Genomic DNA, 18,634 nt, shown 5'->3' on the forward strand with positions numbered 1-18,634 from the left:
TTCTCCCACTTTTCATGAGTGATTTTAGAAGGAAAAAAGTAGTAGTAACTAAAAGTGGCATTTCTGTTTTTTTTTTTAAAAAACAATTTATTTTATAAGGGCTGACTTACTGTTTTGGCATATACCAAATATGAGGTAAAAACAATCTATCAAAACTAGTAATAAAAATAATTTTCCAGTACTACAATTACATAAACTCTTAAATTAGTTTAGTTTCTTTTAAATAATCATTTAAAAAATAGATTACATTGGAAGCATTTTTTTTTTTTCTATATAAATTCTAACACTCCTGGCTTTGGTTCTCTGAGTCGGTAACTGGAGAACATGCTTGAGAAAGAGGTGGCTCACAGTTTCACATATCCACCCACCTAGCCATTTTATTCTCAAAACTGCAATTAGATCAAGTCCTTCTGCACAGGTACTAATATTCTTAAGCTGAACTGCAACTTAAATTGTCAATTTCTAAAGAAACTGCTTATGTAGCAACGGAACTGAGGTGGGTAAAGGTGTGCGAACCAATCTCAAGAACCAAATGAGAAGCCCAAATACTGAAACAGAAAGGGCATGGAATCAAACAGAAAAAAAAAAAAATTAAGACTCATTGTGTAGCAAGAAGGAACTATACAGTTATTCTGTACCCAAAGGAATGCCGGCTCTTAACAAAATAAATAAAACAAAAGGTTTCTCACAGACTTTTAAGCTCTAGATGAAGAATACATAGTTAGCCAGTCAGTTCATGCAACTATGGCATTGAGAAAGGAAAGCAATATTGCACTAAAAGGGGAATTTCTTAGGATGAATCCACCCCTTTCACTGACTCAAAGTCACCAGCCATTTCCTGTATGCATTGGCATACCTGGCTTGCTCTACATTCCGACAAGTGGATAATACTTGATCAATAAACCTGTGCTCCATCTCTAGGCCTAGAGAGTCTGGAGCTGGGGTCCGTTTTAGGCGCTTGGTTTCCTGGGAATAGCCTTGTTTGCTGGAGTCATTCAGTCCGTCCACTTCCATTGCCTGAGATAGTTGAGGGCTTGCGGGAATCAGGTGCAAGTCATTCAAAGCCCCCCCAGAGCAGTCTGCAGGTGACAGGTGAGTCAAACTGGGAGGAAACCTGCCATTTAAGTGATGTTGAAGGTAGAAAACATGCCGCCTGTGATGGGGGATGGGGGATGGGGATGGAAGAAAGAACATCATCACAAAACTGAAGATTTCCAGGCAATACCTTAAAGTGGATAATTTAAAAATATACAGTATTCGCTCACACCCAGTTCATAATCCAGAGCTGTCTGGGAAAGGAGACAAGTGACTTGAAAGCTCAGGGTTCAACCCTCACTGCTGATCTGTGGGAAAACAGTCTTGCTGTAAAGACTTTTTAGTAAACATTTACTCAGATCACAGTGAGTTTTCAGTTCTAATTCTAACATGAATTAGAAACAATAAAAGCTCAATATTCTCCATAAATAATTACATAAAACAAAATACCAATTTCATTTACAATCTTAGAAGGAATCTTCTATTGCATTTATTTATGCACATGCGTGTGTGTGTGTGTGTGTGTGTGTGTGTGTGTGTGTGTGTGTGTGTTAGATGTGGGTACAGAAGTCAGTTCTCTCATCCTACCAAGTTCTATGTTCCAACTTCTAGGGATGGAACTTAGGCCATCAGGCTCGCTGGCAAGCGCCTCTAATCACTGAGCCATCCCACCAGCCCCTAGTCTTTTTTAAAACTCGAAGAACACACTTGTGGCAGTTGGTCTTATTTAAGCTCTCTCCTAAACCTCCACTTTAGTCTTACATATCAGTATTCGGTGGAGATATGCTAGGCTCTGAGCAAAGCACATAAAAGATACCACTCCGGTTTTCAATCTACGAGCAGCCATCACCTGGAATTGCTTATTAAAATGAAACCTGCTCTGCATGATCCCCAAACAGTTTTCACGGGGCACACATCTGCTACACAAACTCTGACATGACAGATGAGGTTCTAAGCTGTTATATCTCATCATTCATTCAATGTCTGAAGTCTCCAGGCCTTGCTACTGTGAAGAGGAGGTACAACAGAGCAACACTGTCGCTAACAGCAGCCTCATGTCCTGTCTCTCTTAAGGCGGCCTTGCTGTGAAGAGAAAAGATCACTGTCTACTCATGAAGGTCTACAAAAAGGAAAGATAATGTCGGCCTTCCTGTACTTAGTGTGGATTAGCAGCTAACAGACCAGCTAAGCAGTCCAGGAGAAAGACTAGACTGGAAAAAGGGGTGGGGACTCAGTAACTCAGGAAGTACAGACTTTACAATCTTTATCCTGCCTAGCACAGACAAGTCTTTTGTTTCTAGACTGAATCCTACAACCTGAAGTAGACTGGGGACTTAGATGGAGATACTTCCAAATAGATAAAGATCCAAAATAAAGGAAGCAAAGTGTTAACTCACCTGGACTTCATTCCAGGATGAAGTTTATAGGATCAACCGTACTCATACCCAGGTTAATACAACTGCTGGCCTTTCTGATTGTTGGCATGCTTAAGATAATTAATGTGCAGACCACTAGAGTAGGGAAAACGATAAAGCTTACCTTCTATCCATGGTCTAATCATTAGTCTCAATCATGACTGCATCAAAATGGTCTGGAATATTTTACTTTTCTTAAAAACCCATGGTAGCACTCCATCCTGATATGCTAATTGTCAGGCTTTCCAAAGAATTATGAAATATTTTTATGTTTGTTTTGTTTCTAGACTATTTTGGAGGTAACACAAGTCATTCTGTTGTATACTTAAGGGTGAACCTAAACCACAGGTAAGCAAAGATGTGTGTGAGAAACCTCATATTAACAATGGTAATGATATGAACAAAAGCCCTTTCTCAGTCAGGAAACCAGATGACCATATTTACGTTCACAGACAGAAGCCAGCTATAACAGGGTCTGCAGTCTCATAAAGACACACCCAGTTAATCATAGGAAATGGATTTTCTCTTCTCTTACCTATGACACCAAAGGGTTTCGTGTCCTGGATAGGAATCAATAAGATCTGTGCAGAAATCTACTTCTTCTTCCAGGAGCTGGGTAAGATTTACCCTCGGGTCCTCTGTTGAAGCTGTTGCTTCTTCATCTTTTGGCTCATTTTTCAAAGAGTTCTGCTGCAGTACAGAAGTGTCCATCGCAGTCTGGCTAATCAAAGACTTCAACAAAAACTGGCGATAGTGAAATCCACTGTGGTCTGAGACATGCATGGACGCCCAGTGTTTAGTAGAAGACAGCTCATCAAGAAGGATCTTGTAAGAAGAAAGAGGGAAGTGAGGAGCATTACAAAGGCTTTTCCTTCCCATCACCACCTGTGCTTTCTTTGATTCACTGTCACCAATCTCTTGTCTACAATGTCCCACATGATGTTCTCTTAGAAGCTCAATGCATGCTAGCATCCCTTGTCACTTACAAAATGAACAGCATTTTTTTTTTTGAGCACAGAGTTTAAGGACTTGTATTCTTTCCCTTCACCTTACTACACTGTAAATGGCCAACAAAGAAAACCAAATTCGAAATTAATGAATTTTTGGTTATTTATTTACAAGTAATATTATTAAAGAAGGGAAAATACACAACATAAATTCAGAGGTGATTTTGATTCTTATTACATTTTATATTTACATTCAACTGTATGGATAGGCACTATACTTTCAGAAAGAGACTCTAACTGCTTTTCACAATAAATGACATAAAGGCAGAGACTGTGTCTGTTTGTTGCTGCTTCTTAATTCGAAGAGCTAAGCACAGACTATGATGCACAAAAACTAGGATTTCCCAGGGGCTCACAAGTGGGGCTCTTTGCCTCAAACTGATGGTAATGAATAAATGGAATGCAATTGGGTTCTAAAGTATTTAAAACACTGTATTACAAACTGATGAATTTCAAAAGGAATTTATTATTTAACTTTGAGGCAAGAGCAACACATGGATGAAAGTTTTTCAATAAAACCAACTGAATTATTTTAAAAACAATCTTAAAGGGGTGGGGGTGGGGCGCGCCTGAGTTGGTGAAGTGCTAAGTTGAGGCCCCGAGGACAGATCCCTAGCACCCACAGAGAAAGCCAGGCACAGGGAAGCAGATCTGCAACCCTGTGTTCGGGAGGCAGAGACAGGAGATCGCTGTCTGTTGGTTAGTCTAGCCCCTTCAGTAAACTCCAGGTCCAGTGAGAGACGCCATCTCCAGACGGTGGGGGCTGCTATGTGTCTCCATGGGAAAAGCATTAGCTTCACAAGCATGAGGACCTGGGTTCCAGTTCCCAGTGCTCATGGAGAAAGCCCCTGCACATGCCTTTCACCCCAGCACTGGGGATCAAAAACCGGTAGGTGCTAAGAACTCACTGGCCGACCAGCTAGCCAGAAAGGTAAGTTTCTGGTATATGACAGATCCTGCAGCCAGGCACTAAGATAAAGAGTAACAGAAGAAGACACTTGACTGCTTGCTCTGGTGCACACAGACATGCATACCTGTCCACTCACACATCTACAACACACACACACACACACACACACAGAGAAAGGGAGGGGGAGAGAAGTAATTGGAATGATAGCAGAAAGCAACTGAAAGACCCCCAAATCAACCCCTGGCCTCTACATTCACACATGTACATGTACATGAGTATGTCCTAGATTAAGACTTTTTAAAGGAAAAAATAAAAAACCTACTCTATCCTTTTTTCTATGTGTAAAGATGCATATTAATTCAAGAAGAAACAAGGAACTTCAGGGCATTTTCTTATTTTAAGTTTTTTCCTAAAAAAAAAACAAAAAACAAAAAACTAGAATAAAAAGTGTATAGGGAATGATTCAAAAACAAAGACAGTAATTACTTTTAAGTGACTTTAAGAAGACAAAGGAATGGTTTAAAGTCAGGCACTGACAAAAATGAATGTTTAGAATATACCTTCAGTGCCCTTATTCTTTTCCAACCTCCATATAAAAAGGTGGATAAGTAAACACAGCAGCAGGACTATGGAACAGAGGGGTTGACTGGTTTAAAATGAAATACTGAAAACACACATGCCAGCAGTCATACATTTCTAATCATTTTTTGTTCACCCATTATACAGGTGATTGTCCTGGTTAGGTTTTGTCCACGTGACACACACTAGAGTCATTTAAGAATGAATCTTAATGGAGAAAATTCCTCCATAAGACTGGCCTGTAGACAAGTGAGGTGCCCGTCTTGACTAATGATGGATGTGGGAGGCAGTGCCACTCCTGGGAAAGTGCTCCTGCATGGTGTAAATAAATAGGCTGAGCCAGCTATGAGGAGTAAGACAATAAGCAGGGTTCCCCCAGGACCTCCGCTTCAGTTTCTGCCTGAGTCCTGCCTAATTTACTGGGTTGACAGTATGACCTGAGAGTTATAAGATGAAATAAACCCAACCTTAACCAAGGCAGTGGTAAAAATGATCATTATAGAAACAGCAACAATATGGGAGAAGAGAAAATCACATCACACATTAGCCCAGGGGAGATAACTTCTGAACTGATTCTATTCGGCTTACATTAAAAGCACACTAGTGATGGGTGATCTTCACCAACAACAGAGCTGGATTTCTAAACAACATGGAAGCACACTTCTGGGTATGCCTATGTGGGTATTTCCACAATGATCTGACGACGGGCAGACCCATCCCGAAGGTGGGCAGAATCATCCTGTGGGTTTGGCCCCAGACCTAAGAAGAAAGCAAGCTGAAAAGCAGCTTTCATCTTGCTCTGCTTCCTGACCAAGGACACCATGTGGAGCTGCCTCAAGCTCCTGCTGCCCTGCTTTCTCCTCCATGGTGGTCCAAGTCCCCGACACTGTGTGTGAGGTAGAACCCTGCTCCCGCACGCCCCCGCTTGTCAGTGGACAGGACGGCTGCGGACTGAGCCTTCTACAGCAGCACCTTTCACTATCACACAGCATCTCACCCTCAAGACCGGTTTCGACTCTTCCCTGCTTCTATTCCCGTCTGAGGAATTCTTACACGTGACACTATGTGCACGCCCAATCATGTATTTAGGAGAAATGTTTAGAAGTTTATTTGTTGGGACAAAGAGAACAACTTTATAAGATTGATGACATATATTATTATAAAGTGCCCTCCTGAAAGGCTGTACAGTTTATCTTTCTATTGGAGGTACATTATTAATGCCTATTTCTTAAACTCTTATGAAAACTTTAATCACTACTAATTTATTAATACTATCTAAAAGTGGTTTGTGTTTAGTTATAAGAAAAGCTAAAAGCTTTATGTTTGGTTTTCTTTTGTTACTTCTTTATGACTAACATGCTTGTCTTGTTCTCTTCATTTATGAATTGCCCAATTTACTATCAGCAAGTCATCTATTTTTCTTATGGGCTTTTTAAAGATATTTATACATGAAGGAGATATTAAATCTCTACTTTTATGATACATGTTGTAAACATTTCTCAGTATATTATAATATGTAATATACTATTACAATTAATTTTTCTTTTTTCTGAGTTTATTGAGGTGTACTTGATAAAAATGTATGCTCTTTTGATACACACTGTAATCACAGGCTTGCATGTGTACACTGTGATATTATACAAACCAAGATAAGGAACACAGGCATTACTTCACAGAGTTTTCATTTTTTGTGTGAGACTATTTTTAAAAAATCCCCTCAGTAAATTTTAGCTACATACATAAGGCACTATTCTTTTTAAAATGTATTTATATTTGTGTCTGAGTGTATGTACGCACACCATGTGTGTACTTGTGCCCGGGGCAGTCAGAAGAGTGTGTCAGATCCTCAGGAACTGGTATTACAGACAGTTATGAGTCACCCTGTGGATGCTGGGAACCAAACTCCAGTCCTATGCTAGAGCAATGAGTGCTCTCAAACACTGAGCCAACACTTCAGTCCCTACATATGATATTATAATTCTGGTCATTAAGCTGTGTGAGATCTTTGGAGCTTATTCGTTCTACCTAACTATAATTTTGTAACTGTGACCTTTCTTTATCCCTCCCTCAACTTTTCCAACTATCATTGTACTCTGCTTCCAATGAATTCAAACTTTTCTAGATTTTACATAAAAGTGAAATCATACAATATTTACACGGCACATTGCCCCCCAGGTCTCTATTTTCTTCTCAGATTTTAAAAATCTATTTACAATTCAGTTTATATATAAAAAGATCTAAATTATTTTTTAAAAAGTCAATCCAACTTTTTCCAGTCATCATAAACCGAGATTCTTTTTTTCTATGTGACATGCTATATTTAATGGTTATTAATGGACTCTTCACATAATTATATATACTAGGATTTATTTTTGGAGTTTATTATATTTTTATTTTATTTTTGAAAAAGTTCTATGTTTTAATTACTTAACATAGTTAAATATCTAATGGCATAGTGTCTAACTTCTTAGCTGTTTTCTAAGCTTTTCCAATCAATTTCAAAACCAAACTTTGAAACTGATATATAAACCAATATTTAGAGTATATTCAGAACTGTGTAGACATTATTGCTGATTTCAAATGTTTTTATACACAGACACCTGCAAAAAAAGCCCTCTATTGCCATGGGGATTCACTTCCCATTCCCTCCCTAGTCTCAGACACTTAATAATCTTTGAGCATCTGAACTTACTAGATCAGTAGAACAAAATGGTATGATTTTGAATCTGGTTACTTTAAATCATGTTTTGAGACTCATCTACATCACACAGCACTCCAGTATTTCATCCCATGATTATGGTCAACAGTCCATTTTATCAAGGCTCACCTTTGGTTTTCCTTTTTTCATATGATACACATTTGAGTTGTCAACAGTTTGGGGCTAGGAACATTCTCACTCACAGGATTTAGTATGAACATGCCTCTAATTCTCCAGAATGGGGCTGTAGGAGCATAAATAGCCATTTTTCTTTCTTCCAAGAATACAACCTACTAGTTTTAACTGTACCTGGTCTCTCCCATATACAGTAAATGTATGGTTTTCTCCCTCTCTCTCTCTCTCTCTTTTTTTTTTTTAAAGGGAATGTTAAGCTGCTTTCCAAAGTGATGTCACTAGATTACATTCCTACCAGCCATATTAAGGGCCACTTCTCATATCCTCAGTGACATTTGCTACTATCTGCCATTACTGTTACCATTCTAGTTGGTAAGAAACAGTTTCACTCACTGTAGTTATGATTTGCATTTCTATCCTTTGTTAATGATGTAAAATTATTTTGTATCTTTATCAGACATTTGCACATCTCTATTTTTTTCAGTGACATAATAACAACTTTTAATTGGCTAGTCACAATACATTTTGTTAATTTATATTATTCTACTCCCCTTCAAAAATAATTTTTAAAATATCATGTTTCTACTCCATAGTACCATTAATCATCCAGTACTCTCTAACTTTTCTTCATACTAAAACATTATTATGCTTATTACTAAAAAACAAACAAACAAACAAAACAAAACCATAACACTATTGTACACGTGAACACGTGGTTAGCATTTACTATGTCCCAGGCACTGTCCGACCACTCATAAGTATTTTTGTTTCAGTAAACACCAGTATACTAAAACTGTGTAGTCTATACTATATTTACTTTTATGCCAATAACCTACTATAAACATTTTTGTTTAAATAATCTAATACAGTATGATCTTTAGTAGACTAAAATATAGACTGTAACGTTAATGAATCCCTTACTCCCGACCGAGGGCAAGCCTCTCTAATTTTCACAATTACAAATGCTTGCACCTATCAGATCTTTATATTTCATAGCCAGTGTTTACTAAGTAAGAACACTATGACAATCACTCGATGGGGATCCTCCTGTTCAGCGTGTCCCACTCCACCGGATAGCTGTTGAGGAATTTCCACCATACTCCTTTCACAGGCAGGAAAATGAGGGTGAGAGAGGCTGGGTAGCTTCCGTGAGGGCACACGGCAAGTTGGTAGAACAGCTAGAGTACACATTAGGTCTGAATGATCACTGAGTGGCACCTTTAATCACCATACCATACACGCTGTCTCTGCCATTGTTTCTTTGCATAAGATCAAGTCCACAAACCACTACTGCTATGACTCTACCTACTTTGAATGTGATCTTGTTGTCTTTTATTAGAACAGCAACAACTTTTCCAGAGCTCACTGCCAGCCTCTCACCAGGACTGGACATCAGGCATTTTAAGATACTATTTTCAACTTTCTATCCTTGATAATGCTAGCTCATTTTATCTACTTTGCTTTTAAAATGTCTTTATTTTATTTTTTTTATTTTGCAGAACTAGCGCTTGAGTCTGGTGCTGTACCACTCAGCTATCTGTTCTCTAACCCACTCACGTCTGTTTTGAGATGAGATTTCACTAAGGTGCCCATCTGTATCACCTTTCAACTCACTATGTGGCCCAGGTTGCATGCTGCCTGCTCTCCCGCCCAAGCTTCTGCATAGCTGTGATTACGAGTGTCACCACACTCAGACTTACATGCACTTCTAAGTTGGTCTAGACAACTGGTACTTTTGTTAACTACTTCCTCTCAGAGACAAAGCACAGAGCATGTTCCATCTGAGCCCAAGGACTTATAACAACAGAAAGAGGACTAAAAAATAAAAATAAAAAATTCAGTACATTTTACTGAGAACAGAAAAAGGGAAAGAAAGGCTAGCGGAGGGTGTCAGTGATGGGAAACACAACAAATCCTCCTAAGTGCAGCTCAAGGAAGGGTGACTAGATGTGAGCTCAGAAGTAGATCCAGGCAGCTGAGTCAAAACCTCACCAATTAGCTATCAATCTAAAATAAGATGGTCTCAAATAACCAAGAATTTCACCTTGGCCTGTTGCCTCTGACATTATGAGAATGGGCTAGCAGGAAAGTTTCCAGTAACATCTCATCTGCCAATTCTCCCCCAAGGCCCCGCCCCCACCATCACACCACAGAGCAGAGGTGAGGAGCTGCGGTACTCCATATCCCTGACAGCACACATGACCTGTATGTCTCTAGACTCAGCAGCTGTTTCTAAGGAACCATTTCTGGTGCTCCTGACTGGACCCAGAGCTCCCCAGACCTTCCAAGGGTTACACTACTTTCTAACTGTGGATTAACTCTCTCAACTAGAGCTCCAGATGGTATAAAGATCAAGTAGCCCAGCACAGCAGCTAGGAATGATAGCACTTAAGTATTTCTCATGAATAAACTGCACTGAGCCAATCAAGCACACTAGCAGACATGTCTGAAAGGAACCCAGCACTCTCTTCACAGTAACTCAGGCAATCCTCACACTAACCTCCAGGCAGAAAGTAGAGTCCTTATTTGAAAAATAAAATCTCAAGGACTTACTTCCCATGTCGAGGTCAAACATGACCTCAGGCTGATGCGATGCTAAGCCTCTGCTCTGGCGACTCCTTTGGGTACCTCCCTCCTGAAACTCACAGACATAGGAACAGAAATGGAAAGGCCTACTCTTCCATAACTGCTGGCCTAAACTCCCTTTAAGTGACAACTCTATTTACCCCGGAAGACTCCGGACTAGAAGGAGGGAAAGGGCACTAGGAAGGAAGAGAGGACATCGCGGGTGAGTCACAACTGCAGGAAGCTCTCTGTGACTTTAAATCACCCCTGAGGCATGTTGACATTCAACTTCACCTTTTAATTGCCCTGGCCTTGGAAGTTTTTTAGAACAGCGTCATATATTGTTACAGATTTCTAATACAATAACCAGCAAAGGAAAAATGAAGATGATTTTGTAACGGAAAAAGAAATACAGGGCTGTCAGGGTATCACTCTGATGGATGAGAACTAAATGTTCCAAATGATTCAACTGTGGCCAAGTCTAAGCCTTGAAATACCCTGGAAACTGCCACCTCCCATTTCTAAAGACAAAAAAAAAAAAAAAAAAGGACAGGTTCAAGAGCCACACTAAACCTATGGAAAAGAGCTTATGTGTGGATCCCACTGTCATTCTGACGTCACAGGCCTGTAGAGGGCCTCACGAATCCCAAGGTGAGCTATAGCCTCTGCCAAGTCTGTCCCTGCTCTCTCCTTTCCTTTCTGAGGGTGAAGAGTATAAAGAATGTCTGCTGCTTCAGCTCACTGACATGTGTCCAGAGAATGTTACAAGCAGTTGAATAATCTTAATGAGTCGTACTGACTCTTTGTATTTGGTTCTGCATGCCTTTGGTCTAGCAATCCAGGGTCCCAAGCTGCCCTCGTGGGGAATGCAAACCCTTCTGTAATTATGAGGATTTCTCTGGAAACCACAACTGTCTGGATCCTCTGGGGCTGCTGGAACATTACCTTCAGGGATAAATTACTACAGAGATTTAAAGGGTGGGTGGGCAGTACTAGCCATGGAAAAAGAATAATAGCCCTACCTTGAGATCCAGCTTGGCCACATTCTGTAAAACCCAGATGCGATGGGACCAGGCATTATAGTTGCTGGGGTACCTTCCTGCTGCCTCGCCACAGACTTCCATCTCTTCCTGTATTATTCGCTGGGTCCTCTCTGCAGGAACTGTTCCTAAGTTTCCTTTGGCCACAGAGGAAGGCGAGGAAGTTTCCTGACTTAACTGCTGCAGCACCCAGCGCCTGTTAATACAGCATGGGGGAAAGAGAAGGGAAAAACACAATCCATTTCCGTGTTCTTAGTTTCCATGTTCAGAGTGCAAATAATAGTTATCTATAAGCTCAGGGATGGGGATGCCAAGGGGCTGCTGCTACTGCGCTCTGGAATACAATTCAACTTAGCAATATGAGCCAGAAGGGACACGTAAAAGACAAATGGGAAAGAGAAACTTTTCTAAATTTAAAATCCATCAAAAAGAGAAGGTCATCAGCTCCAAAATGACAACTTCCAAACTCTCCTTGGCCAAGGAATATAAAGGAGCCAATCTATGTGCCTGTGTGTGGCAGGCTAGGCGCAGGGCTGACTGTGCACTATGGCAGGAGAGCGCAGACTCACATCTTCAGTTACACGTGCATGCCTCACCCACATTTGTCTGCAAACAAAAGTTTTGTTTTGATAGCTTTCACTAAGCAAAATTTTGATATTACAGCGTAAAATGTGAAAAGAAACAAAAGACACTGAAGCATCAAGGTTTAAAATGTCCTCAATCAGACTCTCCTTTTGTCTATGCGTAATTTGCATATATTTTAGTCAAAAGCAACAGAAAAGGTTTCTAATCAGTTCATATTTTTATAGACATACTTTTGAACTAAAAAATTTCCAACCCAAAGGTACAGAAAAATGAGTAAGAAAATTCATTTTATTTTTAAACAATGAAGTTTCACAATAAAACATTTTTGTTTTTAGCCAGGTGGTGGCGGTGCATGCCTTTAATCCCAGCACTCGGGAGACAGAGGAAGGCGGATCTCTGTGAGTTCGAGGCCAGCCTGGGCTACAGAGTGAGTTCCAGAAAGGCCCCAAAGCTACACAGAGAAACCCTGTCTCAAAAAACCAAAAATAACTAACTAATTAAATAAATAAATATAAAAAATAAACAAAATTTGCTTTTAAATTACAGACCCCAATAACCGAGATGCTTATTTAATAGTTTCCTTCTGGCATCTCCCTCCCCTCAGCCTAACACCAGCACATGGCTTTCTGGGGCAAACCATGCCAACTTCTGGTAAGGAAGAAAATACAACTGACTGTAGTTTGTTAGAGCTGACTTATCATGCTAGCCAAAGTCAAGGTTACAGTCATGACACCTTAAACCCACCTAAGAACCCAACAGTGTTCATGACTGAGGACTGTTAGCGGCATAATGAGGACCAACTTCCTGATACTAACTTCTCCAGGACACTGTGACCGCAGACGACACCACTGCGTTTCAGTGAAGGGAGCACTTACATGAGATCTCAGAAAAGCATGCTTTCCAACACCAAGGATTTTCAGAGTCCTACTTGTATTCTGGCTGTCTCAGGTTCTCACCCTAAAAATGCTCCTTGCATTTATGGTTTAGTCCATATACCAATCACCTCAGTTACCCTTATCTTCCTTTTAAAATTTAATTTTAATCATCACAACCATCAGACCACCAAATTTACTAGGAACACAAGCCCATGTATTATAGTTAAGTATCTAAATGCACTCTCCAAAATTGCTATAGATAACAATAACAGCCAACATTATTGGGCAGTCAATTACTATGTGCAAGGCACTGTAGTAGGGCTTGTATACATGATCCCAGGAGCACTGAACTACGAATTCTATGAATCAGGTATAACTATTGCTCATGTTTTATGAATGTGAAAACTCAAACTTGGAAGGGCTTGCTCCCATGGACACTCAGGTAGCAAGTGCTCATTCTTAGAATCAAATGTAAGTAATGTGACTTTAGAATTCAAAGTCTGAACAAAAATCACATAGTAATGAATACTGAATACTGAATACTTGCATACTGAACAGGGATACAAAACTGCCTATCAATCACACCTGTGAATCCATGTCTCAGGACTCTTAGGAAACTTAGTTAATGCTAGTTTTCCCAGATGCAGATCCTTAATTGGACTTAGAGTGCCAGAAAGGATGAGCTCTTTCCTGTAACAAAAAGAAAAAAAAGCGTCAATTTTCTACTCAAGCATTTTTTATAGCTTTTAATAAAATCTCAAGGTGAACCACCAGGAACTATTAAAGAATGGACAACAACCGAGAGAGGCTGAGGAGAGAGTTCAGTCAGGAAGTGCCTGCTGCACGAGCGTAAGGGCTTGAGTTGGAGCTGCAGAGCCCACACAGAAACAGGCACTGCAGCAGGGTCTGCAATCTTGGTGCTGGGGATGGGAGGACTGGACTGTGGGCTGGGGCTGCGCATCTCCAATCAGCACACTGACACCATCTGTAACTCAGTAGATAAGCGAATCCTAAGGTCTTGTCCCAGAGACACTAAACTGGAAACAGTGTAAACCACGTTACAGTTTAGAATCCACTGCACAGACTTTATTATCACGCTGCTTAGTTTTCTGTCAACTTGGCAAAAGCCAGGGTCATTGGGAAGAGGTCTCTCATCTGAGAAAAATGCCACCATGAAATTGGCCTATGGGCAAGTCTGTGGGGGCTTTTTCTTGACTAATGATTGATATGGGAGGGCCCAGCCTACTGTGGGCTGGCTGTGCTACTCTTGGTCCTGAGAAGTGGTGTTCTTCCATTTCTTCTGCTTCAGTTCCTGCCTCCAGGTTCCTTCCTTGAGCTCTTGTCCTGACTTGCCTCAGTGATGGACTGTGACCTGAGATTTCTAAGCTGAAATAAACCCTTTCCTCCCTGAGTTGATTTGAGTCATGGTGTTTTAGCCCAGCAATAAAAACCTAACGAAGACAATAGTCAACCATGGTTTGAACTTGTTAAATGGAAAATTTCAGAAACAATTCCTAAATTTTAAATGACAAGGGGCTCTGGGCATCTGATGAACTCCCACGTTGCAGGATGCGACTCCTTCGTCCAGTGTGTTCATGCTGTCTACAATGAGCAGTTACTCAGCAGGTCTGAAGGCACAGGGAGGGGCCTTGAACACATCTTCTTCCCAGGATAAGAAGAGAGTACTATATGTATGCATTTTGCTACTCGGATCATTCCAGCTTCTGCTTCCAGAAGTTCTCTCAGTTGGTCCCTGGCCCCTTCAACAGCTCCCACTGCGTTTTATTCTTAAAACCCCTTTCTTTACTTTCTTGCTCCCAGATGCTCCAGGCCCATTCTGTATATGCCTGCTTTGGGCTATGATTCAGCCATTTCTCCAGAAAGCCCAGTTCCTTTTACTAGGGACCGGATAGTTTCATTCTGTTCAATCAGATATCTTAATTTTACAGATGTGCTAACTGAAGTTTGGAGAGGTGAAGGAACTTGCTCAGAGTGGCAGAGCCAAAGCCATCTCAAAAAATGTCTATAATAGAAGTTACCTAAATTCTTAAAATCACTTATAAATACAAAATCCAGTATAATGTGACCTTGTTTAAAACACACAGAAAGTTAAATAAAATATGATTTAAATTATCTCTAATGATAAAGAATTGTAATATTTATGGCTCTATCCTGTGGGAAAATTTAAAATAATTCAGAACATTCAACAGACTTTACTTTTCCTAACATTCACATTCTGCTTTCCTTCAAGAGAATTTGTTTTAGTCTAATGAGCAGCAGTTGATTTACGCTCATACATCCATCTGGGTTATTTAACTGAAAAACAAAACAAAACAAAAACCCCTTCAATAGAAATGGTTCTTGTCTTAATTAATCAAATGTGATCCTTCCTTCAAGTCCTGATCATCAGACATAATAAGTGGCTGTCTCACAGCACCACACTGGTTATGGCTACATGAAGACTAAAGCCTGTGTGGCCTTAAATCTCATCCCATACACTTCCCTGCACCCCAGTGTAGCCTAGTGGTCCAATCCTCACACAAAGTGCCTATAACCCCCAAACAAGGGAAGAAAACACAAGCAGGCACCAAACAGCACACTGTAACTCAGCAGGGATGATCTATAGTTTATGGAAAAATGCTTATTATAGAAAAAACAGTTATAAGGGGCATAGCACATGTGTTAGAACTGTCATGGAGATATTATGAAGAATCTGTATAAGAAACAAACACAGGATGCTATGGACAAATGGTTTATATTTGATCTCCAAGTAGCTAACCAAGTCACAGGGTTATAAATGTCTTCAGAAGTCTGGGCAAGCTTCATCTCACTACTGACGAAAATGACATACCTCACATTCCATGCAGTGGTGAAGTCTGGGTTGAGAAGTAGCAGGGTGCAGGTGACATCTATCAATTCTAAAATAAAGAGAGCCACATTAAAAACACAGTCCTGCCTGTCAAAGCCTGCTCCCTTCAAAGGTCCTTGTCCACTCTCATTACAACCTGTATGCAGGTTGTATTAATTTTAAATGTCAGACACACTTTTAGACATCAGTGGTGTGACTGTTATCCTCAAGATTTTATTCTATTTGTGATTTGTACAATTATTTTAAAAGTTAACAATTTTATAATATGCCCATAAAGAATAATTCATCTTCCATTCTTTTAGTAGCTCTGGCAGTAATTTAATTTGCACTAAGAAATAATTTTGAAACCACCATTTAATTAATTCTACTAATGTCTCAAGCAGTAACTATATGGAAGTTTTCAAAAGAGAGAAGAGAAAAATCACCCACAATCCAATTTATGTTCTGCTGAAAAAAAAAAAATCCCCTTTTTTCTACACATTTCACACAATGATAGCAATGATAAAAGTACAGTAATCATTTCTAAAGACTTACTGTTCTATTTTCTTAGGATGTATTTCCTGAAAAAGAATCTCCATGGCAAAACAATACAAAAGTCAAATGTGACTTGTACCTTGTCCTCTAAATGCACTGTGACTATTTTATACTTCCGAGAGTAATGTGACTGCTTATGTTCCAATTCTAACCTTATTATGATTATATTTTAAAACATCAATGTGATGGGTTAAAAGAAAAAACAATGCTCTACTATGTTTTATCTTATATGTTTATACCTTAAGTCATGTGATCACTGATCATTTTTGTTTACTGTTTTCAGTTCATTGAGGATATGCTATTCATAGTTACTAGATATTTATTCTTTGTGGTCTTAACAACATGTTCATGGGTACAAATAAACTCCATAAACCTACTTTTAAAAGAACTAAATTGATCAAATCTGGACATTTTCTTATTACTAAAATTGAAGAGAATTTTAGAATTGCTATTATCAATCTAGAGACATATTGCAAAAGCAGAACAGCCCCAGCTGTATTAAATACGAAGTGACTATAACACAGAGGCTGTCAGCACACTTCATGTGGCAATGGGGCGGAGCTGGGAGCAGTACTAAATGCTTTACTCACACTAGTTCACTACATTCTCACAGTCAGGATCCGAGCCACTTTTGCTCAACTTTACAGCAGGAAAATGAAACTTAGAGGATTTTTAAGATTATTGTTATTTTACGTGTATGGATGCTTTGTCTATATTATGTCCGTGAACCACTTGTGTGCCTGGTGCCTGCAGAGGCCAGAAGAGGTCACTGGATGCCCTGGAACTGAAGTTACAGACCACTGTGAGCTACCTTGCGGATGCAGGGTATCAAACCTGGGTCCCGTGGAAGAGCAGCCTGTGCTCTTAACCACTAAGGGAGGCATCCCTTCAGCCCTGAGGTTCAGAGTTTTAACTAACTAGTATGTGACAAGGTATGTGACCTGACACTTTGGTCCTATCAGTTACACTGCAGTTGAAATGCCTGGCTATAGGGATAAATGAGGCATGTAAAGTACTTAGTACAAGATAAACTTCAAACATGAAAGCAAACACATAAGTATCTCATGTATATCCTTAAAAACAGTTATGTTAACTATTGACTTTTCTATTACCACACAATCTTAGTAAAAAGATTAGCATTTGTTGGGCACTTATGAATCTTCTACTGATCATTTAAATATTCAAAAACTGAGAAGCAGGAACTACACTCTGACTTGTGCCCCACATTTTCCCCACTGTAAGTTCCTATGTGCAAGCGTGCTGTGCATATAAAGAACAATCTAAGTCATATCCTTTTTTCTTTCATTTTTTAATAGTTTTTGGCACTAATTTAATGTTTGCCAAGGAAACTAATATAATGTTCTATATCACTATTCACTTAATTCCACAAATGTTCTAAGTTATCAACAATGAGCAAAGACTGAACAGGCTCAGGACTCAAAGCACGGGTGTAATTCTAATAAGACCTGATCTTGATCTTACCCTTCATAAGGTTATCTTCTTGTTGGAAAGGGCAAACAGACAACACACACCACCGGGCCTTCCGAAGAAGCAATGACTAATTCTTATAGTGTCCCCGTGGGGACTAGGAGTGCAGTGGTTAGGCAGTGCAGAAGGTGTGGGAAAGCCAAAGGAGTGTGATGTCACACCCAGCATGCTCTGAGACTGCGGAGCACAGCACAGGCGCAGCACAGAGAGGCTGCAATGCTGTCACAGTGAAACTGGCAAATCCCTGACCTGAGAAAACAGCCCTCAGCGCCCCAGCACGACCATAGCGTATGGGAGGTTATATGTGAGAGGGAAGCTGTGGAGTTCTTTGATGTCGGCAACTGTTCCAAAAGCTGTTCCACTGCCTAAGTAAACTGGCTCTCGGTCCCTGTGATTCTTTCTACAGGACAGAAAACGTACACTGAGAGTTACGCCTGTTTGTACGTTTCCTGCGACTCTCCTCCCCTCCTCCCTACAAGTGAGAGAGGAGCCCCTGTGCAGCAGCACAGGCAGAGCTCGTGAACATAGACAGTCGATGCGGAAGTCCCCACGCATCAGCGAGAGGCTGTGGAGGAAGGCTCATCAACGGAGTGCTTCCTTTGCCAGACAGCTAGCTGCTGCTGGGATCACTGCCCTGCTTCCCACTTCCTGGGAATTCTGGGCAAAAACAAATTGGTAAGGAACTCACTCAATCTCATTGTGCTTTAGTGTTTTCTCAATATAAACGCAGCTCACAACAGAGCTACCTCACAGAAGTGTTAAGTGACTAAAAGCATGAGGTATCAGGTTATCTAACATACAGTGAACACTGAATTCTGATGTTAATTTTCATTACCAAGTTTGCATCTCCGAGTCAGTTCCACAGGCACTACTGTGAGTGGATGCCTAGTAGGAAGTGA

General features: G+C 40.1%; 1 protein-coding gene across 1 annotated transcript in view; it reads right to left on the bottom strand.

The window, feature by feature from the left end:
• Positions 1 to 601: 601 nt before the first annotated feature.
• The window catches only part of Ptar1 (protein prenyltransferase alpha subunit repeat containing 1), a 31,258-nt gene continuing 13,225 nt past the window's right edge, over positions 602 to 18,634 (bottom strand). Inside the window, exons 3-7 of the mRNA XM_059259596.1 lie at positions 15,696 to 15,762; positions 13,430 to 13,534; positions 11,367 to 11,580; positions 2,986 to 3,275; positions 602 to 1,153 (exon numbers count right to left, since the gene is read on the bottom strand). Coding sequence (XP_059115579.1) covers positions 811 to 1,153; positions 2,986 to 3,275; positions 11,367 to 11,580; positions 13,430 to 13,534; positions 15,696 to 15,762 — 1,019 coding nt within the window. The 3' untranslated portion in view covers positions 602 to 810. The remainder of the gene's footprint in view (positions 1,154 to 2,985; positions 3,276 to 11,366; positions 11,581 to 13,429; positions 13,535 to 15,695; positions 15,763 to 18,634) is intronic.

This window comes from Peromyscus eremicus, chromosome 1 (genome assembly GCF_949786415.1).
Source record: "Peromyscus eremicus chromosome 1, PerEre_H2_v1, whole genome shotgun sequence".
In the NCBI taxonomy this organism is placed as follows: Eukaryota; Metazoa; Chordata; class Mammalia; order Rodentia; family Cricetidae; genus Peromyscus; species Peromyscus eremicus.